The sequence below is a fragment of the Phalangium opilio genome, unplaced genomic scaffold (genome assembly GCF_054372755.1).
Source record: "Phalangium opilio isolate 3A_F unplaced genomic scaffold, DU_Popi_V2 ptg000043l_1, whole genome shotgun sequence".
NCBI classification, from domain to species: Eukaryota; Metazoa; Arthropoda; class Arachnida; order Opiliones; family Phalangiidae; genus Phalangium; species Phalangium opilio.
This window is the reverse complement of record NW_028324167.1, coordinates 6,167,096-6,183,481: the sequence shown is the minus strand read 5'-3', so window position 1 is coordinate 6,183,481 and position 16,386 is coordinate 6,167,096. Positions and strand designations below refer to the sequence as shown.

Below are 16,386 nucleotides of genomic sequence, written 5' to 3'. Positions count from 1 at the left end.
AATTACCCGCCATCGGTAATCCAGCTTAATTACCCGCCATCGGTAATCTAGCTTAATTACCCGCCATCGGTAATCCAGCTTAATTACCCGCCATCGGTAATCTAGCTTAATTACCCGCCATCGGTAATCTAGCTTAATTACCCGACATCGGTAATCTAGCTTAATTACCCGCCATCGGTAATCTAGCTTAATTACCCGCCATCGAAAATCTAGCTTAATTACCCGCAATCGGTAATCTAGCTTAATTACCCGCAATCGGTAATCTAGCTTAATTACCCGCCATCGGTAATCTAGCTTAATTACCCGCCACCGGTAATCTAGCTTAACTACCCGCCATCGGTGATCTAGCTTAATTACCCGCCACCGGTAATCTAGCTTAACAACCCGCCATCGGTAATCTAGCTTAACAACCCGCCATCGGTAATCTAGCATAATTACCCGCCATCGGTAATTCAGCTTAATTATCCGCCATCGGTAATCTAGCTTAATTACCCGCCATCGGTAATCCAGCTTAATTATCCGCCATCGGTAATCTAGCTTAATTACCCGCCATCGGTAATCCAGCTTAATTACCCGCCATCGGTAATCTAGCTTTATTACCCGCCATTGGTAATCTAGCTTAATTACCCGCCATCGGTAATCTAGCTTAATTACACGCCACAGGTAATCTAGTTTAATTACCCGCCACCGGTAATCTAGCTTAACAACCCGCCATCGGTAATCTAGCTTAATTACCCGCCATCGGTAATCTAGCTTAACAACCCGCCATCGGTAATCTAGCTTAATTACCCGCCATCGGTAATCTAGCTTAATTACCCGCCATAGGTAATCCAGCTTAATTATCCGCCACCGGTAATCTAGCTTAATTACCCGCCATCGGTAATCCAGCTTAATTACCCGCCATTGGTAATCTAGCTTAATTACCCGCCATCGGTAATCTAGCTTAATTACCCGCAATCGGTAATCTAGCTTAATTACCCGCAATCGGTAATCTAGCTTAATTACCCGCAATCGGTAATCCAGCTTAATTACCCGCCATCGGTAATCTAGCTTAATTACCCGATATCGGTAATCCACCTTAATTACCCGCCATCGGTAATCTAGCTTAACAACCCGCCATCGGTAATCTAGCTTAATTACCCGCAATCGGTAATCTAGCTTAATTACCCGCAATCGGTAATCTAGCTTAATTACCCGCAATCGGTAATCCAGCTTAATTACCCGCCTTCGGTAATCTAGCTTAATTACCCGATATCGGTAATCCACCTTAATTACCCGCCATCGGTAATCTAGCTTAACAACCCGCCATCGGTAATCTAGCTTAATTACCCGCCATCGGTAATCTAGCTTAATTACCCGCCATAGGTAAACCAGCTTAATTATCCGCCACCGGTAATCTAGCTTAATTACCCGCCATAGGTAATCCAGCTTAATTACCCGCCATCGGTAATCTAGCTTAATTACCCGCCATCGGTAATCTAGCTTAATTACCCGCAATCGGTAATCTAGCTTAATTACCCGCAATCGGTAATCCAGGTTAATTATCCGCCATCGGTAATCTAGCTTAATTACCCGATATCGGTAATCCACCTTAATTATCCGCCATCGGTAATCTAGCTTAATTACCCGCCATCGGTAATCCAGCTTAATTACCCGCCATCGGTAATCTAGCTTAATTACCCGCCATCGGTAATCCAGCTTAATTACCCGCCATCGGTAATCTAGCTTAATTACCCGCCATCGGTAATCTAGCTTAATTACCCGACATCGGTAATCTAGCTTAATTACCCGCCATCGGTAATCTAGCTTAATTACCCGCCATCGAAAATCTAGCTTAATTACCCGCAATCGGTAATCTAGCTTAATTACCCGCAATCGGTAATCTAGCTTAATTACCCGCCATCGGTAATCTAGCTTAATTACCCGCCACCGGTAATCTAGCTTAACAACCCGCCATCGGTGATCTAGCTTAATTACCCGCCACCGGTAATCTAGCTTAACAACCCGCCATCGGTAATCTAGCTTAACAACCCGCCATCGGTAATCTAGCATAATTACCCGCCATCGGTAATTCAGCTTAATTATCCGCCATCGGTAATCTAGCTTAATTACCCGCCATCGGTAATCCAGCTTAATTATCCGCCATCGGTAATCTAGCTTAATTACCCGCCATCGGTAATCCAGCTTAATTACCCGCCATCGGTAATCTAGCTTTATTACCCGCCATCGGTAATCTAGCTTAATTACCCGCCATCGGTAATCTAGCTTAATTACACGCCACAGGTAATCTAGTTTAATTACCCGCCACCGGTAATCTAGCTTAACAACCCGCCATCGGTAATCTAGCTTAATTACCCGCCATCGGTAATCTAGCTTAACAACCCGCCATCGGTAATCTAGCTTAATTACCCGCCATCGGTAATCTAGCTTAATTACCCGCCATAGGTAATCCAGCTTAATTATCCGCCACCGGTAATCTAGCTTAATTACCCGCCATCGGTAATCCAGCTTAATTACCCGCCATTGGTAATCTAGCTTAATTACCCGCCATCGGTAATCTAGCTTAATTACCCGCAATCGGTAATCTAGCTTAATTACCCGCAATCGGTAATCTAGCTTAATAACCCGCAATCGGTAATCCAGCTTAATTACCCGCCATCGGTAATCTAGCTTAACAACCCGCCATCGGTAATCTAGCTTAATTACCCGCCATCGGTAATCTAGCTTAATTACCCGCCATAGGTAATCCAGCTTAATTATCCGCCACCGGTAATCTAGCTTAATTACCCGCCATAGGTAATCCAGCTTAATTACCCGCCATCGGTAATCTAGCTTAATTACCCGCCATCGGTAATCTAGCTTAATTACCCGCAATCGGTAATCTAGCTTAATTACCCGCAATCGGTAATCCAGGTTAATTATCCGCCATCGGTAATCTAGCTTAATTACCCGATATCGGTAATCCACCTTAATTATCCGCCATCGGTAATCTAGCTTAATTACCCGCCATCGGTAATCCAGCTTAATTACCCGCCATCGGTAATCTAGCTTAATTACCCGCCATCGGTAATCCAGCTTAATTACCCGCCATCGGTAATCTAGCTTAATTACCCGCCATCGGTAATCTAGCTTAATTACCCGACATCGGTAATCTAGCTTAATTACCCGCCATCGGTAATCTAGCTTAATTACCCGCCATCGAAAATCTAGCTTAATTACCCGCAATCGGTAATCTAGCTTAATTACCCGCAATCGGTAATCTAGCTTAATTACCCGCCATCGGTAATCTAGCTTAATTACCCGCCACCGGTAATCTAGCTTAATTACCCGCCACCGGTAATCTAGCTTAACAACCCGCCATCGGTGATCTAGCTTAATTACCCGCCACCGGTAATCTAGCTTAACAACCCGCCATCGGTAATCTAGCTTAACAACCCGCCATCGGTAATCTAGCATAATTACCCGCCATCGGTAATTCAGCTTAATTATCCGCCATCAGTAATCTAGCTTAATTACCCGCCATCGGTAATCTAGCTTAATTACCCGCCATCGGTAATCCAGCTTAATTACCCGCCATTGGTAATCCAGCTTAATTACCCGCCATCGGTAATCTAGCTTTATTACCCGCCATCGGTAATCTAGCTTAATTACCCGCCATCGGTAATCTAGCTTAATTACACGCCACAGGTAATCTAGCTTAATTACCCGCCACCGGTAATCTAGCTTAACAACCCGCCATCGGTAATCTAGCATAATTACCCGCCATCGGTAATTCAGCTTAATTATCCGCCATCGGTAATCTAGCTTAATTACCCGCCATCGGTAATCCAGCTTAATTATCCGCCATCGGTAATCTAGCTTAATTACCCGCCATCGGTAATCCAGCTTAATTACCCGCCATCGGTAATCTAGCTTTATTACCCGCCATCGGTAATCTAGCTTAACAACCCGCCATCGGTAATCTAGCTTAACAACCCGCCATCGGTAATCTAGCTTAATTACCCGCCATCGGTAATCCAGTTTAATTATCCGCCATCGGTGATCTAGCTTAATAGTAGGGACTACCTAGATATGCAGACATCCAAGATGGCCGCCACCCCAAGATGGCCGCCCTCTCCCCATCCACCAGACTCAAACCAAACTTTTCAGACAAGTCTAGACTAGCCCGAGCTGTTAGTTTCATCCCTCCCATGACATCATCTTCTTAACTTAAACTAAAACTAAAACTATAGTCAACCTTGACGTCATCCCTGGCTTGCTAACATTGGGTGTTACCCTTTTTTCTCTGTAAGCCTAAAGTTAATAAAAACACAGATTTTAAGACATCAAATATTTACTTTTTATAAGATGTACAGATATGGGTGATAAATAAATACAGAATATATATTACAAAATAATCAACAACCAACAAGGATAAACAAACATGTTTTAAAGAGTTCATTTTTCACGTTGACCCTGTATCGTTATTTGACTCGGAAGTGCAATCGGCGGAGGGACGTTTGGGCTTATTTTCTAATTGTTTTCTGCTTCGCCGTTCAATTTCGTAAAGAGTTAACAAAACGTTGACTATTAACCCGTAAACAAAAAAGAAAATGAGGCACAACATATTGCGAGGGCTATGATAACAAATGATATTTAAATTGCTAGTACGTGCTATATGTAACAAACTAGAGAGGTAAGAGGCAGTTTTAATTGGATCCTATTTGTCACATTAGGCGGAGCGTAAGTAAAGAGATAATATCATTGGATAGGTTAATTAAGGTGGAGTTAGAAAATAAGCCTATAATTATAAGTCTGACAAGAATAACAAATATAGAAATAAAGATTTTTTAATAACAAACAATATAATATATACAATAACAAATATTTATATGAAAAACCCACCACCATTTAAAAAGATTAAACACCGGTCGACCCAAACCCCCCACTGCCGCGTGCCGTCGGGGTCAAAGTCTAGAAACAACATAAAAATGTGTTACGTGCTGAAACCTAAATTAAAAACTTGAAAATATTTACCGCCGTTTCCACCGGTCTTAGCAATATAACCGGGGTCACTATCAATTGGGCAAGCCTATTGCCCCGCCGAATATTGTAGGCGGTGTCCCCGACGTTGGCTATGACGACTTTTATGGGTCCCCGATAGTCGGCGTCTATTATTGTTAAGAATTATTATACTTTTAAGCACTATAAAATAACTAATAAACATACCTATCGTCCCCTCGGCGACAAACAGCCCTTGGGCTGTTAAGCTGCTACGGCCAACAAGGCGGCCGTAGCTGTTCTCGGGCAGCATCACGCCTAACCCAGTCGACACGATTTTGATACCGTGAGGGTCGATTACGGTATCCACTGGACAATATAAGTCCAGTCCGGCCGACTGGGGGGTGGCACGACGGGGAGTAAGCGCTGCCGGATGGATTTTAATCACGGGCAGGCAGGGCAAACGAGGAGCGGTAGAGAAAGACATCTTAAAGTTTTTGGGACTGGTGTTTCAGAAACAGAAGTTAAACAACTGATAACTTTCATTTTGAAACACGGGGCTTATATACAAAATTAGCGAGGTCAAATCTAATAGTGTCTAGCCAATACTTTCAAGATTTTTAAAATTTAATAAATAGCCAAAAAGTTAATTAGATATATAGGTATAAAATTACAAAATCTCTCCGAGGTCTAAGTTTTTTTTTCGTATGCAAAAAAGTTGTCTAGGTGTGTTTTAAATAATTCAAACGAGATCGTGTTATATAAAAAACCCTTTAGCGAAGGTTAAAAAGAAGTTACTTTGATAAATGCCTAAGGGGACAAATATTATTCGTATGCAAAAGCTTGTTTAGGCGTGTTTCGAATAATTTGAATAATTCTCACGAGATCGCTTTATATAAGAAAAACAATTTATTAGTGAAGGTTAAAACTAATTACTTTGGGAGGGACGGAAATTGTTTTTTTGACATGATTTAAATCTAAATAAATGTATATTAATATTAAACTATAGAGGTATTTTTTATATAGATAGATATCCTAATGTCTTCTATAATCTTTAGTACCAACTCCACAATAAAAAAATGTTTTTAGGTCAAATTAAAAATAGCGTATCAGACATAATTATATTTTTTAAATTCTTAGTAAAAAAAACCATGTCTAAGCCTGTATTCTAAAAAAAATGGCCCTGAGATTTTGGGTATAAAAGCTTGAGCATGGGTATTGGATTCTCACAATCGATCCAGCCATGAACAAGTACCAAGAGTCTCAATCTATGTTTGAATCTCCACCTTCTTCTCCTAATAATCGACAAGGATCCAGCAACGGTCAACGAACGCTGAGTCAATTTGTAAAACCCGACCCCGTTGAGATCCTCCTCGATTCTGACGACGAGGAGTTTGTCCAGGACGTGTTGCAGAAACACGTTGTCGGCGTCAACGGGGTTGAGGGGTCCTATCGCTTGAGAAGCGACGGGCAATATTTCGAAACTAAAATCCCCCCGCGAAAAGGGGATTTCTACATAGATATCAGTATATATAAATTTAAAGACATAAAAGACGCCCAGGCGGACAAACTGTGGGAGTGTAGACATAAGCGGCTAAAAAGAGTCGTTGACGCTAAAAACAAAGACGCCGTCAAACTTCTAAACGCTTTCCATCGCTTGGTGGACGACGTGAAGAACGACGCAGAAGCCGCTCAGCAGCCGCCAAGCAAAGTAAGTATCTTATTAACAATAAATTTACAAACCAAAAATTTTGTTCCAATTTTTTTTTATTTCTGATAGAGATTCAAAAAATGAGTTCGAGCAGCGGCAGCAGCGGGAGTGACTCGGAGGGTAGTGGCGGAGAGGAACACGCACAGGTAAACCGGTACTACACAATTGAGCGACAGATTGACAAAACGAGTCGCAAGTGGCATTGTAAACAAATCGATTTGCGTATAGCTTTCAAAAATCTGGAAGACATTCCAACGCGAGATTTTTTTCGAATTTTTCGAAAAATTCTCGACGAAGTTATACGCAAATTAGTAACCGAGAATCCCGGGTATAATCGGGTTCGATTTGTTTTAAGCTCCCCCGGATTGACGACCCCCGTTAATATTAAATTTATAAAAATTGACAAATTCACCAGTAAGCGAATTATGCGCACCATCTATAGAGTAACGCAATCTAGTCGGGACTTTGTCTTTAATGGCGAAGATTTTCAGTTTGATATAATTTTTCTAAACCTCGATGCAAATATAGGAACTTATTATAAATCTATAAAAAATAGAACTTTGGTTAATTTGGATTATTTTGTTAAACAAAATAACCAATTTATTTTTATGGAGAATAATGATAATCTCTGTTTTGCTCGAAGTTTAGTTCTGGGTAAAGAGATGGCCGATCGCAACTTTTATCAACAAAATAAGCAAGGTCCGCCCTTTAACCAGGACAATTTTAACAAACTGAGACGCAATAGCACTCTTCAAGGTAATATTGCGAAAATCTTGCACAGAAAAGCGGGAGTCCCCGAAGGTTTTGTTACTCTAGAAGATATTCAAAAATTTCAAAATTATTTAGCTCCCCATTATCGAATCGTAATCGTTGATGCTGCGAATAATTTTACCATATTTTTCAAAGGACCCCAAGCTCCTAAATTTATCTATTTATTAAAAATTGGCGACCATATCCACCCCGCGAAAACTTGGCATGGCATGATGGGCGGTGTTACCTCTTGCGATTTATGCTTGAAATCGTTTTACAAACGTGAATTGCTAAAAGAGCATAAATGCCCCGAGGATACAAAACCCTATATATGTTTTCGGTGTCAAGGAGAAGCTTTTCATTTAACCAACGAGGATGTTTTAAAACGTTGCGATGAATGCCACCGCTACTTTTTCCCGGGCCCCTGCTACGAAACTCATTTACTTAATGGCACCTGCGCGAGCCAAAAACGATGTTTAGAATGTGGGCGACTGATGGGTGACGACCACGACTGCAATCCCGAATGCTCTCAATGTAAAATAGTCCATCCGCCAGGTGAACATTTTGTTATGCCTTTGGAAACCAAAATGAAAGCCTCACGGTTTATTTATTACGACATTGAGACTATTCTTAGAAATAATATCCACGTCCCCATTTTATTAGTTTGCGATGTAGAGACTGAAGCTGGCTTTGAAACTAAAATTTTTTACGGCGCTAATTGCGTCGAGCAATTTTTAAATTATTTATTTAGCGTCGAGCAGGTAGTTTTGACTGGACAGAAACGTAAAACGTACCAACCGCGCTTTACTAACACTCAAGTCGTAGCTCATTACGCGAAAGCTTTTGATAACTTCTTAATTCTTAACGCTTTAGTCCATAGACACGTCACCCCTGCCGTTATTTTTGACGGCAGTAAAATTCTCATGATTCATCTCGAGGGACCGCAAATTAGATTCCTCGATAGCTTTAATTACATTAGTCAACCTCTGCGTAATTTCACCAGCATGTTTAGCCTCGGCGATGTGGCGAAAGGATTCTTTCCATTTGATTTTCATACCGAAGAAAATCTTAATTACATTGGCGTCATCCCTGAAGGTTCGTACTTTAACGTAGCTCAAATGAAAGCCAATGATTATCGAGATTTTCAAACTTGGTACGCGTCAATGGAAGGATCTATTTACAACATCAAAGAGGAGCTTATTAAATATTGCATTCAAGACGTCAAAGTCCTAAGACAAGGCGTCGAAGCTTTTAGAAAAATTTACGTAGATCTAACCAAATTAGACCCTTTCTGCTTAAAAAATATTACTTTGGCGGGTGCTCTAACCACTATTTATCTTAACAATTACTATAAACCTTACAGCATGGGTATTGTTCCTTCTAACGGCTATAACGCAAAATTTAATCACAGTCAAATTAGCTTAAAATATCTCGCTTGGGTGGAGAAAACTGAAAATATAAAATTGCGCACTGCTTTAAGCTACGGGGGCGAGTACCGCGTGGGTCGCTATTTAGTCGACGGCTATAGCGAAACTCCTCCCAAAATCTACGATTTCCACGGTTGCTACTTTCACGGTTGTCCATGCCAAAAACTTAATGCCTACAATACCCAACTCAAAGCCAGCAACAGATTTCTGTACGAGCGGACCCTAGATAGAGAGCTGTTTATTAAAGAGAAGATGGTCGGGTATGAATATACCTCGATCTTTGAGTGTCAATTTGCTAAGCTTTTAAAAGAAAACGCCGAAGCAAAGGCTTTCTGCAAAAGTTTAACTTTTCGACCTCAAATATCAGCCCGTAGCGCTCTCTATGGGGGACGAACGGAAAATTTTGTTCTTAACTGCCACGTGCAAGGTGAGGAGAAAATTTTCTACAAGGATATTATTTCTTTGTACCCGAAAGTTTGTCGCGATTGTCCGTACCCTAGCGGCCACCCCATAATCTATAGCAGAGATTTTGACAAATCGCCAGGCTGGTATTTTGGCGTTATGAGTTGTCGTCTGCTTCCCCCTCGAGATCTCCACATCCCCTTAATTCCCTTCCGCAGCGGTGGTAAATTAGCCTACGCCCTCTGTCGCACGTGTCTAGAATTGCGAGCGGAAATCTGCGATCACACTGTCAACGAAAGGGCTTTCGAATCAGTCTGGCCAACGGTTGAAGTCTATGCCGCTATGGAGCATGGATATAAACTCCTCGATATATTCGAGGTGTACCATTATCCAAAAACGGAATATTTCTTCGCCCAGTACATGACTGATTTTATCGCCCTAAAAGTGAAGAATTCCGGATTTCCCGCTCACGCGCAAACGCCTCTGCAAAAAGAGGCGTATATCGCTGATATAAACAAGAATGAAAAGCTTTCTCTGACCGTGGCGGATATTCAATCAAATCCTTCACTGCGTAATATCGCTAAAATTAATTTAAATTCTCTTTGGGGTCGCATGGCTCTGAATACGGGAAAGATTCGCAGCATCTTTATCAACAATTATTACGAATTGATACGATACGCGAGCGATTACACTCTGGAATTAGTCGACTTACGGCCAGTTACGGAGTCGATCGCTCTTTTATCGTACAAAGCCAAAAGCGATTACGTTTCGGACTACAAACTGGGGTCGGCCATTGTGGGGAGCTTTGTTTCTTGCTACGGGCGACTTGAATTGAACAAGATGCTGCTTCAATTAGACCGCGCAGCCTTGTATTGTGACACCGACTCGATAATCTACCGCCATCTACCGGGAAAGTTTGACATTCCAACTGGCAATCATATTGGTTGCTGGGCGGATGAACTCGGCGGTGATTATATAACTTCCTTTTGTAGTACCGGTGCCAAAAGTTACTCGTTTCGCACTAGCAAAGGAAAAGAAGTCAAGAAAATTAAAGGGTTGACGTTAAATCGAGAAAATCTTGAAAAACTTGACTTTGAAACCTTTGAAAGTGTAGCGATGAATCCGGAAAAGGAAGTTACAGTCAATGTCCCTTTTAATTTTAAACGGGATAAATACAAGCTGCAGCTAGAGGCCGTTAAAATTACCAAAAGATTTCGCCAGACCTCGAATAAGAGATTGTTGAACGCCGATTTGACAACCAGTCGACCCTACGGTTTCAAAGAGGCAACACCCGCTTCAACATCTCTCTCGCATGAATTACGAGGCTAGGCGAAGACATACTTTTGAGGGCTTGTGGGAATCTTGCGTTCCTATCGAAGCCCTGGCCAAAGACGGTTTCTATCTTGCAGATGTAGAAACACAGACGACGCGCTGCGCCTTTTGCGGCATCGCCTTGTACCAGTGGCGTTGCACGGACCATCCATCGAGGGAACATCGGAAACACAGCCCATCGTGTCCGATGGTTTCCAAAAAACCGTGCAACAACAAACCACTGCGTCAGGGGTTTCCCGAATTCCCGACCAGCGAGGGCGAGGATGTTTGCGAGCCTCTAATCCAAACATGCCCAGCCATCAACAAAGAGCGGTCGGGAAACGAAAAAGTGCGCGTGCGCATAAATCCGTCGTGTTTTCTTCTGTAGTGCGTGTGTACCAACTACCCTCCGAGTCTCGCGTCAACTTTAACCTCCTCAACGTTCAACGCTTCCGCCAGCGTTGTCTGGAATTAGAAGAGAAACTTTTTAAAAAAACAATTACTTCATAGGGGAATTTTTTTTGGGTAAAAGGGTTTCGTTTATATTGTTTAAATATTTTTTAATTTGTGTTTATTAAGGGTCTTTGGGTTTTGGGTTAATTGTATTTTTGATTATATATATAAACTGTCAATTAAAATAAAAATGTTTATTAATCAAGATGAATCCAACCGAGTCAGTCTCGCATTCTTTAAAGTTCCAAACACCCGCCCAGTTTCTAATCGTGGGGCCAACGCAAGCGGGGAAAAGTTTTCTTTTAAGTAACTTATTGCAAAATCATCAGCTTATGTTTGACCCACCACATAAAAAGGTTATTTATTGCTACGCCGCCTGGCAGCCAAACTATGAAAAATTGAAACAATTGATTCCGGGAATTCAATTTATTCAAGGCTTGCCAACGGCGGATCCGGACTTTTGGGAAATGAATCGCGACTCCTACTTGATACTAGACGACTTAGCTAGCCAATTATTTAAACAAGCTCATATTGCCGATTTAGTGTGCGTGACGTCGCATCATTTAGGGTATACGGTTATTATTATTACTCAACAACTGTTTCCCAAGGGTAGCCAATCGCGGATAATTTCTCAAAACTCTTCCTATTTTATAATAATGAAAAATCCTCGAGATGTCGCCTCTATTAGATATTTGGCGCAACAAATAAGTCCAGATAACCCGAAGCGTATTACGGAGGCGTACAGACTAGCCACTAGAGAACCCTATAGCTATTTGTTAATTGATTTAAAACAAGAAACTCCGGAAAATTTACGATTAAGGTCGCGAGTTCTACCTCACGAATCACCTATGTATGTCTATGTCGATTAAATTTAATTGTCATTTGAATAATGGCCCCACGCGTTAAACGTCGATCAGCAAAACGCTCCCGACTCGTCGTAGCGCGTCCCTCAGCCAAGTTTGCCAAATTTGTCCCTTATTTACAGAGCTTGCGTCAAACTAGCTGTAAACAACGGCGAACCCTCTTAAACAATAGTAGTGCGCCTCAATTAAAGAGCATTCAGACAATTTGTAAGAATTTAAAGGGAGGGGGTATTTTTTTGAGTAAAGACCGCAAGAAAAAGCTAGCAAAGTACAAGAAAATTATTAGACAACTCGGATCAAGTACCTTGTCGCAGAAAAGCAAAAAAAAGCTGTTGTTGCAGCAATCAGGTGGTTTTCTTACGACGTTGCTTGCCGCAATCTTGCCTTCGATTGTCCAAGCCATAGCTGCTAAACTATGAAACAAATGGTTCTTGTGCCCGCTAGCGCAGTAACTTCAACAGCTGCCCAAGAGCACTCGGCTTTGGACCGAGAGATTGAGGATATTTTAAAATCGCCATTGAATGCCTACGATAAATTATATAAATATTTAGACGCTTTTAAGAAATATTTAAGTATTGAGAAACAAATTCCTTTACCTAAATTTGAGGTCGTAACACAGGCAATGTCTAATGTCCCCACGCCGCCATTACTGGTCACCCCTAAAATGCCCCCGCGAAAAAAACAATTGTCATGGCCGAGCTATGCCACGTCATCACCGACAACAAGCGCTTCGGGCAGTTCTTTTACTACGCCTAAACGAACCGAGCCTCGGCAAAAGGTTTTAAAAAGCGAAACGACTGCGGGGACACCAACACCAGAAGATTTTTACCAACAATTTGGGCCGACTTATGTTGGAGATATGGTGAAACGGCAAGCCGAAGTTCTTGCAAATCATTTGCAAAACACATTTTTCACGCCAAAAAGAGAGCTAGAAGAAGGAGCTGTCGGTTATGCAAATCGTGACGACGATTTACAAGAGGAAATTGTCGATGAACAAGAGAATTTAGCGGAGGAAAACGGGGACAATTTAACGGACTTGGAAAACCTGTTTGAGACGGCCTCCGCTAAACAGAAAAACAAGAAAAAAAGAAAAAACCTCGGAAAAAGAAAGACGAACTCCAAAACTTAGGACCGCTGGTTCCATCTAACGAGAGGAGAAAGAGGCATAATAAATGGCGCGATATTGATTAATAAAAAAATGTAATATTTAGACAAATAAAAAATTGTTTTATTGCGAACAATATCTGTGTACATGTTTTTTTAAATGTAAAGATAAATATAATAAAGCGACATAGTCGTTAAGTTTAAGATTCTGGTCATAGATGGCGTCTAATATCGTCTTTCTAGCTACGCCCTTACAGCGGAGTGATAGGTACAGACAACAATGGACGCCACACAGTTGAAAGAATGGATGTTGAATTTGTTGTTTATTGTAAACAACTCGTTTCCCGTATCGTTTTAAATTAACTTTATAGTATCGCGGCGAATTTCCGTAAGTGCAAAACATTTCCACCGTGTCATTGTTAGAAAAGCACGCTATCCAATGTTCTCCAGCCTCTCCAGCTGCTTCATTATTGAATATAAAGCAAAATTTGGACCTTTTTGGCCGTTCTGGGAGTCTGTTTACTGGGAAGCATCCTAAATAGTAGGGTCGCGTTCTTTTGTCGCAAGTTAAAAGAGCGTTTATTTGCGAAGTGTTCATAATTTAGTCTCAGGTAACGAGACTTTTTGTAATTCGGCGCCGTAGAAAACACCCAGAATTTGCTCCCCCTTTAAATCTGCTACGCGATAGACGGGTGGTGACCTGGGTATGACGTCAACAACGCGAAATATTTCGTCAGTAAACGTGCCTCCCGAGCTGGTTTTTCTAAATACTCTACTAGCTATAGAGAGACGCACGTAGTCGCCAACTTTAAGCCTCGGTGCGTATCGAGTAATGCCGTTTGATTTCCCGTACAGTTTATTCCAAATGATTGATTCGTTATCTATATTAACATGAACCGGTGCAATTCCAGTAGTTGAATGAACCCGTTCATTATAAGCTTTAGTAATTAAAGGTAAATATTTAACGTAATTTTTATTCCCCGTGGCCGTAATAACCCGGGCAATTTGTTCCTTAATTGTCCTAATAAAGCGTTCCGCGAGACTGGCCTTATGCTGACTCCGGGCAAAATGTATTTGCACATTGTTTTGTTTCAAGAAGGAGGCAAAGTTGCGCGAACTAAATTCCCCACCGTAGTCCGTGTATATTTTTAAAGGGATCCTCTCTCGAAATATTTTTTTAAAAGCCTCGATAACCTCGCCAGATGTTTTGTTTCTAAGAGGTACTGTCCATCCGTAGCGGCTTAAGACGTCAATGACGCACAAAACATAGCGAACATTTTTATTAAAACGTTTTAATTTCGGTAGATCCAACAAATCAGCTTGAAAAACGTCATCGATAGTTGAGGCGTACACTTGGTTAGTTTTGAATCGGAAACGTCGAAATCGATGTTTCGTGTAGGCAGGTTGTTTCTCGAGAAAGGCGATTAATTTTGCTTTTGGCACGTCCGGTAAGGCCTTTTGTAATCTGGCTAGCGACCCATAAGCGGCCGGATTTGCCACGTCGTAATAAATTTTTCTAATTTTAGCGTCCATGCCTTAACAAGTATAAATAACGACTAAATGGTTTCCCAATAAACAACTTTATTTAATACACGCAAAGGTATTTTATAAAAACAATATCAGTTAAACAAATACGCTATATCAATACATTTATCTTAATAGCCATAAATCAAGGCATTCTTTAAATCGGCAAAACTGTTGACAAAATAAGCGTAAATATCCTCTTGATCCTCGATCCATCCGTGTTCGGTCTCAAATTGATGCAAAATTTTCTCACGATCCAGTTGAGGCAGCGCTTCGTGCAAATTACGCTCGACTCGATCGCTGAAATTTGTGTCAAATTCCGAGCAGCTTTGAGAGTGGCATATTTGTTTTCGGCACTCGACGTTGGCGCAAGTGGAAGTGACGTCAAACAAGGTGGTAGTGAGCTCGTTTAAAATTAATTCGCGCATGCGACAGACAGCTATCCCTTTAGCCTTGAGATCCTCGTCAATCAACGGCTTTAAGTCGATCAACGTCTGCCATCCTGTTTTGTTCAGGCTAAATCCTTCGCTGGTGCTAAAGTTGAGGAAATAACGACTGCCACTGCCTCGTTCATAGTATCGAAGATCGATTAGACGTTCATCTTTCGAGTTGACGAAGCATTCCAGCTTGATGCGCTCTTTGACGGGCAACCAAATATGATAGCGAGGTATTTTTCCGTCAAAAAAGGACGTGAGTTCATTTTGAAACCGAAACAAAGCGTACCAGGCGTTAGGTTTTAATATAGTTTTTGTACGCGTATCCGATCTTTGAATTAATATTTTAGGTTCAATAGATTCAATGACGCAAATATCGAGCTTTGGCGTGACGGTGTGTACTTGGTGCATCTTGGCTCGCGACTGATATTGTATTTATAAAGTTTTAGTCTTTTATACGTTGGGGTGATTATAAATAATTTCTCTGTTTTTAGATATTATTAATTGGTTGTTTGGAAATTCGGCCATGACAATGCACGTGACGTTTTCGGTTAGCGGAGAGCTAAATCTTAACGATAATCGCAAGTTACCAGTCTGGGGCATGGAATTTAGACCTAACGAAGCGAGATGCTCTCTACTCAGATCAAAAACAACGGCAAAAAAGCCCTTCTTATATAAATCGTAAGAAATAATATTTCCTCGGTCAAGACCTAATATCTCGAGACCCTCGAATAAAGAATTGTAACATCTAACGTACTGGTCGTCGTCAAAATTGGGCGTAAAGGGGATATCGGGATAATTTTGCGAATTTAAAGAGAATTGCATGAAATCGAGTTTGAAGTGTTGGAGATCCAGGGGGTTGGAAGTTGCTTCCCCTACAAATTTTTTATTAGTAACGAAAGCCACGACAGTTCGCGAGGGTAATTGCCCCGTAAACAAGCTGTCCCTAATAAAATCTTGCGTTCCGGTGGTTATTAAGAAATTTTTCATAACAATAGAGTTTACTTCGTAGCGAGCGTTTATTCCCGAGTTTAACATCTGGGCGTGAGCTAGTTGCAGTTCGGGATTAACCTCAATTTCGCGCGTAAACAAGGTGCATTCCGTTAAATCAATCTTATACTTTTTGCCCTGCTCATTGTGAATAATAGCGAAATCCGTGGAGCTTCGATGAAGTCTAATTCGCACCTCGATATTATCTAGTAAGAATTTGGGCGTTTTGAACATATCCAAAAATAATTCGCCAATTACATCGCACGTCTTTGATTGGGCCACGCGTTTAGCGCGACGACCAATACCATTATCTTCTTTGTTAATATTGGCGTTATCTAAAGCCGTCGCCGGTTCGATAATGGTATCCAAATAATATAACATAGAAGTTAACCAGGAATTGGCCGCCGTTTGTCCATAATTTAAAAGTATTTTAAAAT

At 41.3% G+C, this 16,386-nt stretch overlaps 2 protein-coding genes across 8 annotated transcripts; both read left to right on the top strand.

Moving 5' to 3' along the window:
* Positions 1-6,129: 6,129 nt before the first annotated feature.
* Positions 6,130-10,816, top strand: LOC149677944 (uncharacterized). Of its 2 annotated transcripts, XR_016366401.1 has the most exons (3): positions 6,130-6,691; positions 6,761-6,837; positions 10,680-10,816. XR_016366401.1 is itself a non-coding variant. In XM_089837323.1 (2 exons), the coding sequence occupies exons 1-2, from the start codon at positions 6,224-6,226 to the stop codon at positions 6,773-6,775; spliced, it is 483 nt and encodes a 160-aa protein (XP_089693449.1). In that variant the 5' UTR covers positions 6,130-6,223; the 3' UTR covers positions 6,776-7,214. The 2 variants fall into 2 exon arrangements, 1 of the variants encoding a protein (XP_089693449.1); XM_089837323.1 differs by lacking the exon at positions 10,680-10,816 and having other exon boundaries at positions 6,761-7,214.
* A 1,730-nt stretch (positions 10,817-12,546) lies between these two features.
* LOC149677943 (uncharacterized) lies at positions 12,547-15,711 on the top strand. 6 transcript variants are annotated; one of them, XM_089837324.1, is made up of 8 exons: positions 12,547-13,954; positions 14,032-14,221; positions 14,307-14,449; positions 14,528-14,601; positions 14,664-14,713; positions 14,786-15,215; positions 15,310-15,390; positions 15,454-15,711. In XM_089837324.1, the coding sequence occupies exon 1, from the start codon at positions 12,562-12,564 to the stop codon at positions 13,024-13,026; it is 465 nt and encodes a 154-aa protein (XP_089693450.1). In that variant the 5' UTR covers positions 12,547-12,561; the 3' UTR covers positions 13,027-13,954; positions 14,032-14,221; positions 14,307-14,449; positions 14,528-14,601; positions 14,664-14,713; positions 14,786-15,215; positions 15,310-15,390; positions 15,454-15,711. The 6 variants fall into 6 exon arrangements, with proteins under 6 accessions (XP_089693450.1, XP_089693454.1, XP_089693452.1 ...); XM_089837328.1 differs by lacking the exons at positions 15,310-15,390; positions 15,454-15,711 and having other exon boundaries at positions 12,547-13,389; positions 13,857-13,954; positions 14,786-14,923; XM_089837326.1 differs by lacking the exons at positions 15,310-15,390; positions 15,454-15,711 and having other exon boundaries at positions 12,547-13,819; positions 13,913-13,954; positions 14,786-14,923.
* Positions 15,712-16,386: the final 675 nt, after the last annotated feature.